Raw genomic sequence first — 17,785 nt, 5'->3', positions numbered from 1 at the left:
GAAAACAAACTTAATCTCCTTTGCATATAGCTTAATTGCGAGCGGTTGAAAAATAATTTCTTCTCTGCGTCCTCATGTCACGCTCCTGTGTCTGTTTCTAAATGATGACGGGCGTGCGGTGATTGACTCATTTTAAAACTCAAACTGCGATGCCTTGTAGTTCTTTAACAAAACAAACAAAAACGTCTCTTACAAACACACTTGAAAGTATGTCAAGAGTAAAAATCTATTTGCATGCTGATTAAAGTAATGTTCTTCTGAGTATAACTTGGTGGTATGTGCAGCTGGCTTCTTGTTTTGGGATCCCTGTGATTTATACTGAACAGCAACATGTGGTTCAACATTTAAATTGGCAAGCACTTGGAAAGCTTGACGCACACAATGCATGGTGCGTCTGTGACTATACACTCCCAGCACAGTGACATCACACGGTGGTGGTGTGAGGAGCTGGTTACTATGGAAACTACCTATATGTGGGGGCTTGAGCTGGTAAGGTTAACACTGATTGATAGGTGCTGTTAGGGCCGACGGAGAGTAAATCCATCTCTGGGGGGGTCCTGCATTCCTCTGAGGCTCCACGTGCACCAACAGTGTGTGATCTCAGACTCCTTTCTATCTGCGAGAGCAGAGTTCAGACGGTCACAAGGTGCTGGTGAATGGAGACGTGATTGTACTACCGGTTGTGTGAGTCTTAGTTCCTAATCTTGTAAGCTGATGTGCTGAAGCATGGACTTGCCTTTGCAGACGCGGGGTTATAAGATGTTGCAGGGGTGTGATTGTGCTGCCAAGTAGCTGCTGTGAAGAATTATCAGCTGTACGGTCTCATTGCACACATCGCTGCACGTTGTCTATATTCAACACGTCTTTCTGATTTGGGCACTTGCCATGTTGACGTGGCTACAAATGAATCCACACTCTGCCACTTGTCCCCAAGGTGCTCTTACAAAGGCTTTTCATTAAGCTCATGGCAGTCAAATAAATGAAGATAGCCGTACTCTGTTTTCTTTACACCCTGTCAGCTGCTGTTCACTGGCCGATTTCATTATTTCCCCTCGCTGCTGCTTCAAAGGTCACTTACCAGACCGCTGCGGAGGAATTCAGCCTGCAAAAGTTCACCGTTGACTGCAAATAACGGCACAAAGCAACGGATTGGGGATTTCCAAACAGATTTAAAATTACAAAGTTCACCATCATTGATTCTAACAGAGACTCTAAGGGGAAAAGGGGACACAAATGTAACTAATAGATATCCCCATGAAACTTCCCCAGTTGATTGCTTACATTAAGGCAATTCTTTTTTGTATTACAAGTTTTCTAATAATGTATGTTTAAATATGCAAATGAGGCATTATCTTATGAAATGTGCTGATTTGCATACATTTCCAGAACAGAAATCTGATCATTGGATAAAGCCAGGTTCAAAATACTTGTTTCATTTTGTTGATATAATAAAGTCAAAAGTTTTTACTAGGGCTGTCAATCGGTTAAAATGGTTAATCACGATTAATGGCACATTTTGTATCTCTTCAGAATGTACCTTAAAGGGAGATTTGTCAAGTATTTAATACTCTTATCAACATGGGAGTGTGCAAATATGCTGCTTTAGGCAAATGTATGTATATATTTATTATTGGAAATCAATTAACAATACAAAACAATGAAAAATATTGTCCAGAAACCCTCACAGGTACTGCATTTACCATTCAAAATATGCTCAAATCATAACATGGCAAACTGCAAGTTGCATTAATACGTTAAAGAAATTATTGGCATTAAAAAAATGTGCGTTAACTTTGACTTTTTTATAATTCCATAAATCAGAAAATACTGTCAACAGCCATAAAAAATAAATTTTCACCATTCTCTAAATCAGGCTATAGAATGGTAAAACCTGTAAAAACCTTCAGAATATAGATAGAAATTGAGAAAAACAGCCTTTTAAGATATGTATCGTAAAATTTCATACATTTTGCGAGACACTACAGGTGAATAGGGTAAACATCTTTAACTAAAAGATATCACCATGAAACTTCCCCAGCTGATTACTAACATTAAGACAGTTTTCTGAAATGTTATTTTTAGATATGCAAATGAGGCATTATCTAATGCTTACTTCTACAGAGAAATTGCCAGATGCAAATAGACAGAGTAGTAAAATAAACACCTAAATGTGTACTTTGGATGTTTTCTTTCCACCAGTCTGAAATGAAAACATGAAGACTGAAGCAAAATAGCCCAAAATCTCAAAATTGACCAGTGCATGAAAAACAATGTTTTTGCCCGTAGTGTCTCGCCTTAAGTGAAGATTTCTGCTTTTAATTAGGATCTTGATGTAAGCTGAGTCGATGTTTTATTTGATCCTTCCATACAAGCTCCTGTTTCCTTTCAGCTTGTGTGTTTTTGTGTGTTCACCATCCAGTGGTCATGTAGCCACCGGGGCAGCACTTCATGCCCAGAGGAATGCCTGAGGTCTCTTGACAGGCTCTCCGTGCTCCACTTCCATGAACACGCTTCAGACTAGTCACGTATTATTTGTTTGGTGGGGGGCCTCAGCTTGTGGTGCGCTTTTAATAGACTGCAGAGAGAAACAGCTCAATCTGTCACAAAGGGAGGCTTGTTTGGGTTGGTTTGCCCCTTCGTCTGCAGTAGCAAATAGATTTTTATCGTGCAAAATATGGACGGAATCAGCATAAGAAAATGATGCAGTATTAGACTGCAGACTGATTAAAAGTCACACCCATAGCCCCGATGCTGTGGTCTATTGATGCAGCAGTTTCAGGGTCTTTACCCGCAAGAAGAGCTTTTTGTCAAAACAATGGCTGCATCAATAAATCACAGCATCAAGGCTACCAGCGAGCGTGTGACTGATGTCTTCTGAATATCAATGCAAACCGTCATATAGCGGGTCAGGCTAGTTCACGGAAACTGCATCAAACTTTTCTTTTCCAATCTCCAGCTTAGTTAACGAGTGTGTGCGTATTATGATTTTATGCCAGTGTAAAATGCCCCGGCTCATGTCCTTCACTGTTATTCACTGTTCTGTGTGTAAGTGGACTGTGAACAGCAGGAATTCAGCTCCACCAGATGGTGTTACCAGGTGGAGCAGCTTGACATCCGTAAAGGCGACAGCAGTTAAGAGTCTGTCTGTCTGACATCACTTGCCTCTAAAATTGGTGGTGGGGGGGGGACGGTTGCCACGTTCTGCTGGCACATATTGACAACAGTGATGACATGTCTATGAATATAAATATCTGAAAAGCTGCTGCTTCTCTTTCTGCTCGTTATTAACATACACCCAAGGTTATAGTATTATAGTAGAGTCAATTAAATCCAGAGCTGGATGGAATATATTATAGATGGAATATAATATTAATAACTATGTTTTCTTTAGTGTATAATCACCTGATAATTAGTGTTGTTGTGTTTTTGTTAGCTTAGAATGAGCCGTTCATATCTACATATGGAGCGGGTCCTCTCTTCACGGAGTCTGACATGTTTCTACAGTTGACCAGAACGGAGAAACTGAACTCTGTTAACTTTTCCTGCTTGGGCCGGATTTGATAACGTTACTCGCTCACGTCGCCGCTACTCTCTCTCTCTCCTGCTTCACCACTCACTTCCCACATGCACACACACTTTACGCACCGACTCTGCTCCAAATGGCTCTTTAGAGGGACGTTCACGTTTTTTGCGTCGGCCACATTGGCTCTGCAACACGCTTGGCACACGGGAGAGGCTTCAGTCACATCCTACACACTGGACCTTTAACATACTGTCATTCCATACTTTATAAAGTACAGGTAACATAGTTCCCTACCTAATACATGATGAAATTGATGAGATACTGTTCATATTCACTGTGACAATTGGAGGTGAGCGCCCTCAGGCTCACACAGTGGTCATAAAAGAGGCTTGAACCTCCAAAATCACCTGTTTTAAATCACTGGAGATGAGAAAACAGAAAACATCTTCTTTCCTCACGTCGTTAAATGTTTAATTCACCACTGTTTTCTAGCAGTGATGCCTCTCCGTCTGGAGCACCAGGTGTCAAATATTCACAAGCATTATTACTCCTTCCATAAATCGTCTGAATAAAATAAGGAACATTAACATAAAAGACATATATGAAGGACAGAAAAGCATGAGGAGTGACAAAAGCAGGTATCCACTCTGGCCGCTGATACCACAACACTAAGACTCAGGTGTATGAATCAGCTTTAAGTGTAAACGAACTGAATGGGATTTGAAGGGAAGCTTGTCCTCTCTGTCTGGACTCTAACCATGTCTCTCCTCTCTCTGTTGTCCCTCACAGCGGAGCCCCTCCCCCTCATGGACCTGTGCAGACGGGTAGCTCGACTGGCTCTGGGCAGAGAGCGCATCCATCACATCGACACACTCCCACTGCCGCAGACGCTCAAGAACTACCTCCAGTACCAGTGACCAAACACATGCACATGCACACACACACACACACACACACACACACACACACACACACACACAGATGGGAATAAACTGAGGCTCATTTCTTGTTATGATTACCGGCCTTCAAACTGAACCTAATCATAACCATCAGACATCTGCTGAGGATGCGGGCGATGACATTGACTACGAACAGGTGGTGAAGACGGCGCTGCGAGGGGTTTTGTTTACAACAGTTGGGGGTTTTCCATTTTGAATGTTTTTATCTTTTTCTTTTTTTTTTTGCTGTTTTTTCTCCTGGACGGACGACTTGGAGGAGCTGATGAATGAAATGAAGGGAGTGAGAAATTAAATTGCGATCCTGCTAATCACATGTATCGAGTTTGTACGGCCTTAAACGCTGTGGTTGTGGGTGAGAGTTTACCCCCGACATCTTTTCTGCACAGACTCTGCGGAAGCCTCCTCGGAAACATGTTGGTATTTATATTTATATTCCCAACAACACAGCAGGCTCTGTGGAGACACAACAATCCCCCCAAGCCACAGGAGAGAGTGAGCAAGCATGAGAGAGAGGGAGAAAGTCCACACACAGATCTATTTTTGTTTGTGTGCAGCAGCACACATGGATTTCATACAGTATAAACTGTGTGTGTGTGTGTGTGTGTGTGTGTGTGTGTGTGTGTGTGTGTGTGTCTGTGTGTGTGTGTGTGTGTGTCTGTGTGTGTGTGTGTGTCATGAGTGTACAGAAACAAAGCTTTAACTGTCTGTAGTAAGAACACAACTCACTGACAAGCAGGCAGTTACCACCTACAGGCTAAAAAAACAACTCCAGTCTGGTTTGAACATTGTGAATCCCCCTCCTCTCTCATGCCAGCTCCTCTCTTTCTCTCTTTCTGTGTCTCTTCATCACTCGCTCCAGTTTGATTTAAGCCTCCACCATGTTTGGTGAACTCAAAGGACCGCGGGCGCTGTTTGGCTCCTGTAACGCTGATAGAGATTGATCTGAAGGTTGAAGCTGTGTGTTTGACTGCTAATGTGCCTGCTCCGAGACAGATACACGCACGCAAAAAAAAGCACATGGCAACACTTCTGTCATATCTGAACAGAAGACCCCCCCTCCCTGTTTTAAATGCTGCTTTTCCGTCTCTTTCTTCCACCGTCTTACCCTCATGTGGGTTTTTATGCCTGATTTACGTTTGGTCTTAAAATGAGATTTCTTTTTTCTTTTTTTTTTAATGTTTTTTTTTTCTCCATTCCATGGATTATGAGATTTGTCTGCGGGACAGGTTGTCTCGCAGGTATAGGTAGAAAAATGTGCTGCCATGAGAATCTTTTAAATGTGAATAAGAATAAACTCAGCTAAACTCACACCGCCTCCTCGCTTTCTGTGCTCTTTTGAGTGTCATCAATTCTAAGACGGTAAATGTTTTAATCCAAAGTTGTGCTTTCTTAACTGACTTCACTAAGCCCCGGCCCTGGGCAGCGATTGTCCAATAATCACTTAGTAACTGTAACTAGGCATGGCAGACCTGTGAAACCTTGGATTTCTCCCAGGGAGAAAGATGGTGCCTATTCATTCCAATGAGAATTGCTCGCCTGGCGCATACGTCAAAACGTTTTCTATCTTCTGGGTTTACTTCCACTGAATATGCACAGTAGTGTTTCTCCCACTGGCACTGACCCCCAGCTCCCACTCGACCCTTAGACTTTACACTGTGATGACGTCACAGATTTTTAAATTGCTTTTCTCGCTCAAGGAAACTTTTATAAATATAACACCTCCATGGATCAAAATTCATAATAGAGAGTCATAATCGACCTTGTTTATAGTTCCAGGTGTCCTGTCAACAGTTTTACAGACGAGTCTAAGTCCTGAAACCCAGAAATGAGTTGGCATTTCAGCACTCCCAGTACCCTCGAACAGAAATCAATGGGTTTTTAGTTATATGCCTGAAATAAGGTCTGTGGTTAACACAAGCTTGAGAGATTTTAACGTTTTGTTGTACAATATAAAATGAGACTACTAAACAACATCACACCGACACGCCTCCTTTACAGCCTCATTGTGTATACTTCCGCTCATGAGGTGTAGTATAGCCTAACGTTAGCTTTTTACTTCTAGCGATTGCATTCACACTTCAAAAATCATAAAAGTGGTGTTCATTTGTGAAGTATCATAAATGTTTGTTTGCCACACAGTTTATATTGTGCAATAATCCAAAACCCAATGGAAAAATCACATTGGCTTTTTGTCGAAGGAACCCAGGGCGATGCTAACTTCCGGGCTGACCTACAAAAATACGTCATCCTTGCATCGCTTTATGGGGAAAATGCTTTTTTGGCCGCAGGGGGACTTTTTGCTGCAATACAGCAAGTGGCCACCGGAAAAACTTGTAAGCAAGCACTGTATCCAGGTCTTATACGTCCCAGATTTCTCCACCAGTTGAAGCAGTGTACACAGGGCTCTAGTAAGAGCAATACTCTAGTATCTAGAGAGCTTTTGAGAGTGGTGTTTTTTCTTTATACCTTTCCAAAACCAAAAACACACAAGCATAAGTGTAACCAATGAATTAAACTATACTATATGTATAAAAATTGGCGGTGTCCTCACGATGTAAAGTCTATGGGCTAAACAGGAACTCGCGGGGGGTGGGGGGGCCAGCGGGAGAAACACTACTGTGCATATTCAGTGGGAAGTAAACCTGGAAGATAGCAAACTTTTTGGCCCCAGACAAGCAATTCTCATGATCCAGTTCTAATAATACACCCATGGTTTTCTCCCCTCTTATTTTAGTGATGTAAATAGTTGTAATGGATGATTACTTTATCAACACTGATGCTGTCAATAACATAAATTACACCAAAGCTTCGGAACAAGTGTTGTTAAGAGCCTTTGCTGCTGTAAAAGCCCCAGATGCCGATTCTGGTGTAGAATCAAGATGAGCCGGTTCTAAACCATCGATTCCCCGTCCCAGCGCCGGCTTTGAACACACAACAAAGCCTGTTGTGTGATCAAAGTTGAGCTTCCCTGGCACCACCAACAGAAAACCCATTAGTGTTGTACAGCAGAGAGCAGCCCGTGTTGATTAATATCATAATCGCTCTGAGAGGCATCTCTGCTTCAGGAGGGAGATGACCGGCTCTAACGCAGCAGAATTGATGGACATGGACGTCTTAATGCTTTAATAATGATGCGTCTGTTGGACAAGATAGGCTTTAATAATAACTGGCTCCAGTAACACATGTTCATTGAAGCTTTGACATCAAAATAAACAGGAATACAAAGGTAGAAGATAACTGAAATGCAAGTAGAGAGATGTGCTATAAGCTCCAGTCTGCTATTGATCCCCAGCTGTAGCATGTTGCCTGCCTCAGCGTATAGTGCTGCTCAATAATGCAGGGACCGGCCCTTTTAAAGGATTATTGAACAAGCCTGAATGTTAAAGCTGATGACTTGTTTGATCTGGTTAAAAGTGACTTAGCTTTGCTGGATCCATATTTAGCTCTGCCTCTTGACAGTGAGGCTTGACTTCAATTCATCTCGCTGTCTTTCCCTCCGTCTCCTCTCCTCCGCCAACTTTCTCTTGTCTCCCTTTTACGCCGGCTATTTAAAGTTTTCCTTTTTCTCAAAAGCATATCTTCCTTCGTAGAGCTTTTATCTTCTGCCTCACCTGCTTTGGCTGGAGGTAAACGGTGCGTTTCAGCTGTGAGAATATAATTGTCCATCACACCACTCTTCTCTAGCCTTCCTCATCCTCTTCCCCCCCTCCTCTCTATGCATACATGTTATACATATGCATATATGGAGAGTGGCAGAGTGAGCTGAGGAGGAGATGGATGGTTGGAGGCCGGCTGTCTGCTTCAGAGACGGGCAGAAATCCATAATTTATGGAGGAGAAATCCCGCGCCTGCTTTGCTTGGTAAGTCATGTAAAAGCTTACATTTCTCCTCGCTCTTGGTTTCTCTCCTCCCAGATCACATATGGAGATATATCGTCTTCAAGAGGACGAGATTCCTCAAAGTAAAAGGGTGTTTCTTTGACCTACTTGAGGAATTTGTGCACAGTCACAGATAAGGATGTGACTTTAACGTATTTATGGTCAATCTGTGTTCAGCACCGACATCAAAGGTGCATCTGTTTGGGTTTTGTTGACTTTTTGGTTGTTTGTGATTCATCTTAAAAAAGTATTGGAAAAAGACTGAACATGATATTTGGACTTTTTATTAAATACTTTTCACAACTTTAAATCACATTGGATGAAAAATGAAGTTAAAAAACATTTAAATTGAAATTGCACAAATAGTTGGGCATGGCCATTTTCAAAGGGGTCCTTTGACCTCTGACCTCAAGATATGTGAATGAAAATGGGCTCTATGGGTCTCCCCTTTACAGACATACTTGAATGCCGTATAAATATTATTTTCACCGATTCTATAATGATGAATTTGAATATTTCTGCATGCTGTGGTCTCTTAACAGTCTGAGAATTACATAAATTGGGAATCACTGTAACTGAGCCCAATTGTATTCATTGGGTGGGTTTTAAGGGGTTAACAATGTAAAAGCTGAAATAATATTCAATTAAGGGAATTTGGGATCCTAGTACCATTTTGCATCTTAATAATACAATACATAGGTGTTTACTTTTGGCCCGTGGCCCACCATTGAGTTCCAGTTTTGGCCCTCCAAAGGAAAATGTTTGGGCACCCATCAGAAAGAAAAACTATAGATACCTTTACTAAAACGATTGCTGCACTTAACTGTCTTATCTTTGAGCATATTTTTAGGATAATATTAACTGTAAATTATAATATATATGAAGTAATTTTTTTTAATTTTTTTTTACTCTTTTTCAGCCCTGAGTTGTCTGCAGGTGTTCAGGTCAACTGCAAACTGCCCCAACAACCTTCAGCAACAAGGTAGAACAGCCTGTATGAAGCCCGAGAGGTATGACCCAGGGCAAAAAAAGTCCCCAAAACACTAATTGTAATTGAAGATGGCTATGGCTGCATTTATATAGCGCTTTTATTCAAAGCACTTCACGAAGGTTTTGCTGCCTAATCACCCATTCATGCACACACTGTCTTGCCCAACATTTTTAACAACTTACTATGGTAGCAGGACAGTAAGAGGGCAAATGTTCAGAGAGACTTGAGTAAGAAAATCAACCTGAAACAATAAGAGTGAGGGAGACAGAAATAAGATTTTGGAGAGTAAGGGCTGAAACTTATTTTTCATTTTAATCAATTCAGCATATTTGATGAAATTGATGTAGTTGCATGATTCCTGAAATTGTGGAGGTTGTATCCAAACAGTGTACAATATTAAAGCTGAAGTAGGCGAGTTTGGAGCAAATAGGATTTAAAAAAGTTATTTTTATAAAACCGGTCGCTATATCGTGACAGTAGAACATGAAACGGGTAACCTGAAAAAAATCATGTGCCTCTATGTCCTCCGGCATCTGCAAGATTTCACAGACCGGAGGAAAACAAGCAGTAAGAGCTGATCTGAGGTCTGTTGTCCATCTGCTGTCTATGAGAGCCGGCTGTCAATCACTCGTGAACTCCGACCAAACGGTCAAACTAGGCAGCGCTGATCAAATATGAATCAATATTCTGTTTCTGTAATGCCTATTTCTCTCCTCAAATGTTTTCAGAATCATCTTGTAGTGCACGGTTTAGCTGTAAAATGAGAAAGTTTGTGACACCACCGCCATCGTGGAATCTGGTGAAGGAACGCCAAGACCGGAGCACAGCCAATAAGAACGCTCTCTCAATGAAATGACCTGTGATTGGTCAAAGTCTCCCGTCACGAGCTAGATTTTCTGAAGCCTGAAAACAGAGCCATGAGGAGGTGCAGAAGTCTAGTTTTCTCTCAGAACACTTGAATTACAATATGCTGAAAGGTTATTATGTAATTTTTGCCCAATGATGCCAAAGCTATTCTGCCTACTGCCACTTTAAGTTTCATTTGATGAACTCTATTACTCAACTAATTGTTCCAGCTCTTGATTTAGCCTTAAATTCATTATGTGTAACAGCACCTCGGCCTCGGTGACGGCACGCTCTCAAGTCAACTATTAGACCAAAACACTCGACTTTAAATGCTACCTGAACAGTTTGTTCCCACGGCTGGAACACGGTGCTGATAACTGGAGGAAAAGTAGGAAGGGGGGAGAGAGAGGAGAGGAGAGGGGATTAGTGAATGAGAGGAGAGCGAGCCGAGTTGAAGGAGGAATCTCAGCGGCGGAGAGTGAAAATGGAAAAAAGGGAAATACAATAAGGTGACGGTGGAACAAGTGAAGATAGAAGGGCTATTTCCAGCCGTGTACTTATCGGAGTGGAGATCGTAATGGAACAGACACTTTTTCCTGTTGAATATATGGAAGGAAAGCTTCAGAGGGATAAAACTAAAAACACACAGAGGCTTTTTATGTATGTTCTAAACAGCACCTTTAATGAGCATATAAATGATCAGAACATTTGCTTCTAATTTCAGCAGCGCTAGTTTTGCATGTTACCCGGGTAGTCTATGTGAAGGTATGCATGCATGAGTCATACTCTTATCTCACTGTGCCGCACTCTCACAGTAGGGGAACTCAGCGTGAGGCCCAATAATAACAGCACGGTGCCTTTTCTTATCCATCCTTCATCTTTTTCCCGTCTATCTCCCCCTGTACCATCAGTGTCTCCCTCCGTACAGCTTCAACTTCTTCTGTTGAACAACAGTAGGGGATTTTGCTGGAGTAGTGTCACTTTTATTTTCTTATTTTAAAGGTGTGAGGTGTGAGAAGTGAAACAAGCTGGTGTGAAGTTCCCATCGAGCGTGCTTGTTAATATTGTCAGAAGGTTTCAGTCGGACCTCCTGCCTGCTATCTCAACCTTTTCAAATGTCACCCCTCTGCCTATTAGGCAAAAACAAACCACCTTACTGCAAGGGTGCCTCTAAAATTAGTGATAACATATCCCTGGGTGCACACAAACACTCTCTCACACACACATAGGTTAATGACTGGCCACAGCCTGCGGGCAATACAACTCAAATCTGTAGATATTGTGTTTTTATGTGCGCGCACGTCGGTCGTTTCATCAAACCACTCGGCCGAAACGATGACCTCATAATCTCATCAGAGAGCCACTGTTGCCACTGACTGTGTGCCAAAAGTTTTTTTTTTTAATCCTCCATATCTACGCACACACTGTGTGTGACGTCAGTTGTTGCAGCGTACAATGTCATCTGTGCCCACTGGCCTGTTCTGTTTCCTTCGCATTGTGCCCACTGCACCTTATGTAAATATACAAGCAGCCAATAACAGGCCGGATTTATGGTTCATGACCTCTAGTACTGTTTTATCCCGGTTGTGATGCAGTTATTTGCAATAAAAAGAACAATATTTCAACATAAGCACTTCCTGATGTTTGCTTTTAAACAGAGACGCCTCCGGTTCACTGGAAACTGGTGGTGACAGGTCACATTTTGATTAATGAATGAAACACTAAATCAGTTGCTCTCTTTAATGTGTTTATGAAATGATCCCACATGTGGCCTTGACTCCAGATGGATCAACTGATCAGGATGGATTCAGTATTTGCTGCGTTACTGCTGCCACCTTTTGGTCACCAGCACTCACTACAACGCTGTGGCTTCATTTAAACTGTGTGTGAGAGAATCAAACCTCTACGGACGGGGAGTTTTTAAAGGGTCATTCCAGTGATTTAGTGCTGCACTTCAATATAGACCTTTTCAATCTTGACAACATAATCATTCTTGTATTTTCTGTTGCAATGTTTGTTATTGCAGTAGCTGACATGAAGTAAACTTGGACCAAACTGGTTGTCCTAGCAACAGAATGGCATGAAAAGGTCTCTAGTTGGAGGAATCACAGAAGATAGATTATTTTAAATGGTCAAAATTAGGTTTGCAACATTTTTTGTTATTATTATTATTATTATTATTATTATTATTATTATTATTATTATATTATTGTCTCGTTTTGTCCACAACTCAAAGATATTCAGTTTACTGTCATAGAGGCGTAAAGAAACCGGAAAATATTCACATTTAAGAAGCTGAATCAGAGAATTTAGACTTTTTTTTCTTTAAAAATTACTCAAATGAATTAAAGGTCCAGTGTGTAGGATCAGGTGGTATCTAGTCCTGAGCTGAGGAGATTGCAACCAACTGAAGTGTCTCCTGTGTGCCAAGCGTGTTGGAGAGCTAGGGTGGCCAACGCAAAAGCGCGAATGGCCCTCTCTAGAGCTGCTAGATTTGTTGCAAAAGTAGTGTAGGTCATCTGGAGCAGAGCCAGCGCATAAAGTGTGTGTGTATGTGGGAAGTGAGTGGTGAAGCAAGAGAGAGAGTGTGGTGGCGACGGGAGCGAGTTACGTTATTGAATCCGGCCCAAGCAGGAAAAGTTAAGTGTTTGGTTTGTCCATTCCGCGCTACTGTAGAAACTCCGTGGCTCATTCTAAGGTAACGAAAACACAACGATTCCTATTATCAGGTGATGAAACACTAAAGAAAACATACTTATTAACATTATATTACATCTCGGCCAATAGATCCCCCTAGATGTGACACACTGGTCCTTTTATCGATTATCAAAATAGCTGGCGATTTATTTAATAGATTAATCGTTGCAGCTCTAATTCAGTTTTCTGTCAATTGACTCATTTATTTGTTTAGTAATCATTTCAACTCAAGTTAAAATTGACACAGCGAAGGCCAAGACATCCTAACCTTTACCTTTAGTCGCAAAAACTAAGCAAGCTTCAAAAACTCTGGATCCTACATTTTCCATGATGCAACCAATTAGTAACTTTTTATTAGACCCTCCCTAGCTGGTAAATGCCCACTTCCGTCAAACTCCACTCCCCCCAGTTTATAACGTTGGATTTCTCTCATAAATTTGTAGTTTTCAACCCCGATGACATCACTATGATGCCGTGAGGGTTATTTTCTGAGACTGAAGTCTCTCTGAGTTGAACTGACTCGTTGTAAACATTCACATTAACATAGATATTTCATGTTTTGATTATAGTTAATTTTTTTTAGTGACAGACTCATTTTCCAGACACTCCTCTTATTACGGCAGCCTCACAATTAGAGTAAAGTGGATTAATTTTGCCCTTGACGGTGAAGTGGTCGGCGCTGCCGGCCGCTGGAGTGTGAGGAGCTGTAATTGTTTGACAGTAAAAATCAGACGTGTAATCCCATGTCGGTGAGAGGGTTTGTTTATGAGGTGATTATGGAAGGGATTTAGTGCGCTTGCTGTAGAGGAGGAAGGAGACACTCTCAAAGTTGATAAAACAAGCTCAACTAAAGGTTCACTTACTTACTTGTTGTGGAGCATTCAGCCATATCACTGTCTGCAAACTTCAACATGATTATGAGCACCTGAAGAAGCTACATTAAAAAGGAGCAGCAGGTACCAGGACTGGATTAAGGTTGAATAAATAGATATAAAGTGCTGTGTGCTTCAGAAAGTGGCTGTCTTCACAGATTAAGATATGTTATGGCAACAGGGACAAATGATTTTTAAATTAACAATTGATCAAACGATGATAATGTGAAATGGCTCGCTCATAGTGAGATTTATCACCCGGCTTCTCAGTTCTCCTCGGCTCAGCGGAGCATTTTATCTCAATTTTTTGGTTTTCCAGCCTTTTCCAGAGAAGATATTCTGTCAATGATTACACAACAGTGGTTTGAAAAGACAGCAGCAGTGAAGGTCTTTGGGAAAAGACTGCAACTGGGTAATGTGGAGGGTTATGGTTTCCATTATAAACGGTGCCCAGCCTTTCATTTCATTTCTTTGGCTTTGTGCACTGAAACAGTGGGTGGTTGTTGTTTTTGTTGTTGTGGTGACAACCTACAAGCTGCCAATCCAACCACGTCCATCATAACAGACCCTGCTGTCAAATGAGATTTCCTAGCTCTGCCTTCGCCCTCTTTATTTCACTTTATATGAGCTATAACAATGATGTTGGAGCGGTTTAACTGTGACTAGCCACTCTGAATGTAGCTTGCAGGGGTATTATTACTGAGATACTGACCACAAGAGAGGTTTTCTTGCCCAAAATGTTTCACAAACAAGGCAGCAGCACATGCCCAAACAAGGCAGCAGTACGAGTTGGAAAAGATTTGCCAATAAATGTGTGATATTTAGGAGGTTTATACAAAGCTGTTGGTTATTTACTTGGACGAGCGTTCTCAGTTCTTAACTGTTGTTTTGTGTGAAGTGTCGCTCGCAGGCCAACTATGATGATGGTGTTTTTTCTGAAGTGGTTTTCCATTTTTCCAGTTTTCCTGGACAGCTGACAGGACTGTGTGTTCTTGGGAAGCATGTTTGGTGAGTGAGATAATGACTATGTTACCACTTGTTGATTGTTGTACCTCGAACATTGGACTCTGCTGCCCCCTGCGGGTTTGTGTGCCAGAGGAGGATTTCTGGATTTCATCAGCGAGTGTTTCAGCCCATTTCAGTTTCTGGGGGAAGTAGGGAAGCACTGAGAGGATGGTAAGTAGACGCACAAGTAGCTCATACAGTTTGGGTCACAAACATAGGTTTACAAACCTTTATGAAATTGCTGTTGTAAGTTACTCTGTACTGTATTAGCTACCAGCCTGTTCTCATTCCCAGGGCGTCAAATACCAACGGCTTGTCACGGCCGTCAGCATTCAATACCGCTGCACAAGCGTTAGAAAATATCGAATTCTTTGATAAAATAAAGGTATACGCTTGTGTCCCTAAAAACCTCTAGAGAGAACAACTCCTAAAGTACATTTATTGGCAAACAAATCCAATCACAGAGCTTAAAATTCAGTCATGTGAGCAGCTAAAAGCAGGTGAAACTTAAAGATGATGCTGTTAAAAGACAATCTGCAGCTTAAATCGGTTCACTTTAGACTCTATTTTTGATGAATTCAGCAGCTATAGTATGGCAACTCATTTTATTCACAACTGCAATCATGAAGCTGTTTGAATTCAGGACTGCTCTGATGTAGGCCTCTGACTGGCTTCCTCTCCAAAGCATTAGCAGCCGAGGCTCATGGGTATTGTAGTATTTAGACCCGTCCCCCAAAACATGATATCCCAGAAACAAAGTTGAAATGATTAAGACTGGTGTTCAGAACATAAACATGTGTGTGTGTTTCTATGTGAAGTAACATTGAGGACATCATTTATGGGAAGATTTTTAGAGGTAATACAGAATGGGGTTAAAAACACATCAGGAACCAGCGCTTCTCCCCACTTGGCAGCTCTATTACCATTCTCCCTCTCTGTGTCTCCACTAAATGATTCTTTGCATTACAATAAGTTCTCTACAAATATGTACTTGTAAAAAATGTTTTCCTGTGTTCAAAACACCAACAAATGTGATGCCATACATGTGCAGAGATGAAAAAAACAAACAAACCCTGAAGCCTTCAGTGGTCCGACTGTGTTTACTTCATCCAGTCTGCAGTTTGTCCACAGCCTGGAGGTGAGTCTCACCCTGTCTCTTCAATATGTGAGCTGTCTTTGTGTGGAATATATAAAAAACACATTTATAATTCTGCTTGAAATGCACACTGATCATTTTTACTGCAGCACAAATTCTTTATTTCCTAGTAAAATGTTCATAAGCAGTTCTACACCAATGAAACGGCCGTCTCTCTGCTCAGCATTGGTCTCATGCTTCAGGGCACTGGCAGGCTTAAAAGGCCACGCTTTGCTGTATTGGCTTCGGACTCTCCAGTGTGCACTGACTCACTGGTTGAACTTTTCAAACTCTTTGCACACCAGCCACCACTGTGTGACCATCTGCTATTACTTTCAAATATCAAACCACTGGTTGTATTTTGTTGCTACGCTTCCATCTCTGCTTCACTGCCTCAGTCCATGCTCACATGTCATGCCCACCTTTTTTCCAAATAAATTACCATGAGATTTCTCAGAGAACAGATCTGCTCGTGTGGATGCAAATCATTTCCTCAGTTGTTTTTCAAGGTTACAATTAAAGCTTTAACATCATTCTCACTGCCGTGGAGTGTAAAGAAACATAATAAATAATGTATATGGAAATAAGTGTACTCTCTTTCTGTTCCAGGCAAATTAGACTGCATTATTTATAAGACTCAACCTCCTCTTGCTAGATGCTTCTGTGATTGACACCATCATCCAAGCAACAATATGACAAGAAAGAGGCAGCATATGTCCGTCTCCTCTGGCTTGGTGAATTAAAATAAGGATATTTAAATGAGTGGATATTTATAGTGATGCTGCAGTTTGCACGATGGAGTAGTCTGAAAGATAAAAGTTTTTCTTCTCTCTGACTCTAAAGTCTATTTTTGTTTGTGAGTGGAGCGTGAAGGTGACAGTGCCCGGGGCTTCCCCCGCTCTCTGCTCTCTATACGCTGGAAAATAAAAAGTTTTGTGAATATTTTAATTCTTTTATTCTGAGTTGGTGTGTTGCCGCCGGTTTATGAAAGCTGTAAGCGTCCTGAGCTGTCATTTACACTGATTTCAGAGCAGGGTTTTAGAATGTGAAAAGCAAAGAGCAGAACTCAGGGAGCTGAGGTGTTACTGTAAAACTACCACTGGATTTAAAGTGATGGTATGTGGTTGTGCAGGTATACTCAATGTCCACTAGATGGAGACATTTTATTGATCATGGACCCATAATCCCAGCAGTCTGTTAGAGACAGTTCATGTTGTTTTACTCTCCAGAAAGTACTAGAAGTACTTGTAAGCTACATAATTCATAAAAATACATTAACCATGGATTTAATTAAAAATAGATACGGGTGTTTCTGCAACTACGCGCATTTTTAAGTCCCAGCAATGAAATTTTGTATTTATGTTAAAATTTGCAGTGCAATGCTTCATAAATATGTGTTATTGCCCATCTTGACATAAACAAACAATTAATAAATAATGTGATTAAATAAAATTCATGAAGCCTTTTATGCGTCCAAACACCACTTTCCTTGATGTCCCACAACTGTGGTCTCAATGTTGAGATATGTAAAATGAGTTAATTTGATTATAATATGACATTATTTGAAATGGAATTGTTTCATATATATATTTATCTACACCATATTAAAATATTTGTTTTTGTATTATATTGTTCATCTAAATGCACCTGTCCTGCACCTCTGAGTAGAGAAAATCAAGAAATCCACTATTTTAAAATGTTTTTAACTCAAACTTTTTTTTTTTAACAATGCTGCTGTCGCCATTTTGGACTGAAAACGCTTCAGTCCAAAATGGCGGAAGAGTAGTTTTTTTTTTCTTCTTCCATACTTTTTTCGAAAGTTCAGTACAGTAGTTACATAAACATGTTTAGAATTTTCATTACAAAAAAATCAGCAAAT

General features: G+C 41.0%; 1 protein-coding gene and 1 long non-coding RNA gene across 7 annotated transcripts in view; one reads left to right on the top strand and one right to left on the bottom strand.

The window, feature by feature from the left end:
* LOC119491289 (SPRY domain-containing SOCS box protein 4-like) overlaps nucleotides 1-5,790 on the top strand; it is a 56,442-nt gene extending 50,652 nt beyond the window's left edge. For both annotated transcript variants that reach the window (XM_037775169.1, XM_037775170.1), the window contains one exon: nucleotides 4,313-5,790. In XM_037775169.1, coding sequence (XP_037631097.1) covers nucleotides 4,313-4,440 — 128 coding nt within the window. In that variant the 3' untranslated portion in view covers nucleotides 4,441-5,790. The remainder of the gene's footprint in view (nucleotides 1-4,312) is intronic.
* The window catches only part of LOC119491290, a 31,365-nt gene extending 15,412 nt beyond the window's left edge, over nucleotides 1-15,953 (bottom strand). For 4 of the 5 annotated variants that reach the window (XR_005207579.1, XR_005207581.1, XR_005207577.1 and 1 more), the window contains exons 1-2: nucleotides 15,844-15,953; nucleotides 14,819-14,911 (exon numbers count right to left, since the gene is read on the bottom strand). This is a non-coding gene — a long non-coding RNA (uncharacterized LOC119491290). Of the gene's footprint in view, nucleotides 1-14,799; nucleotides 14,912-15,843 lie in introns of all 5 variants that reach the window. The other variant, XR_005207578.1, reaches the window with a different exon arrangement.
* Between the last annotated feature and the right edge of the window lie 1,832 nt (nucleotides 15,954-17,785).

This window comes from Sebastes umbrosus, chromosome 7 (genome assembly GCF_015220745.1).
Source record: "Sebastes umbrosus isolate fSebUmb1 chromosome 7, fSebUmb1.pri, whole genome shotgun sequence".
Taxonomy (NCBI): Eukaryota; Metazoa; Chordata; class Actinopteri; order Perciformes; family Sebastidae; genus Sebastes; species Sebastes umbrosus.
Note: the sequence above shows the minus strand (reverse complement) of the source record. Positions and strands in the feature narration are given on the sequence as shown.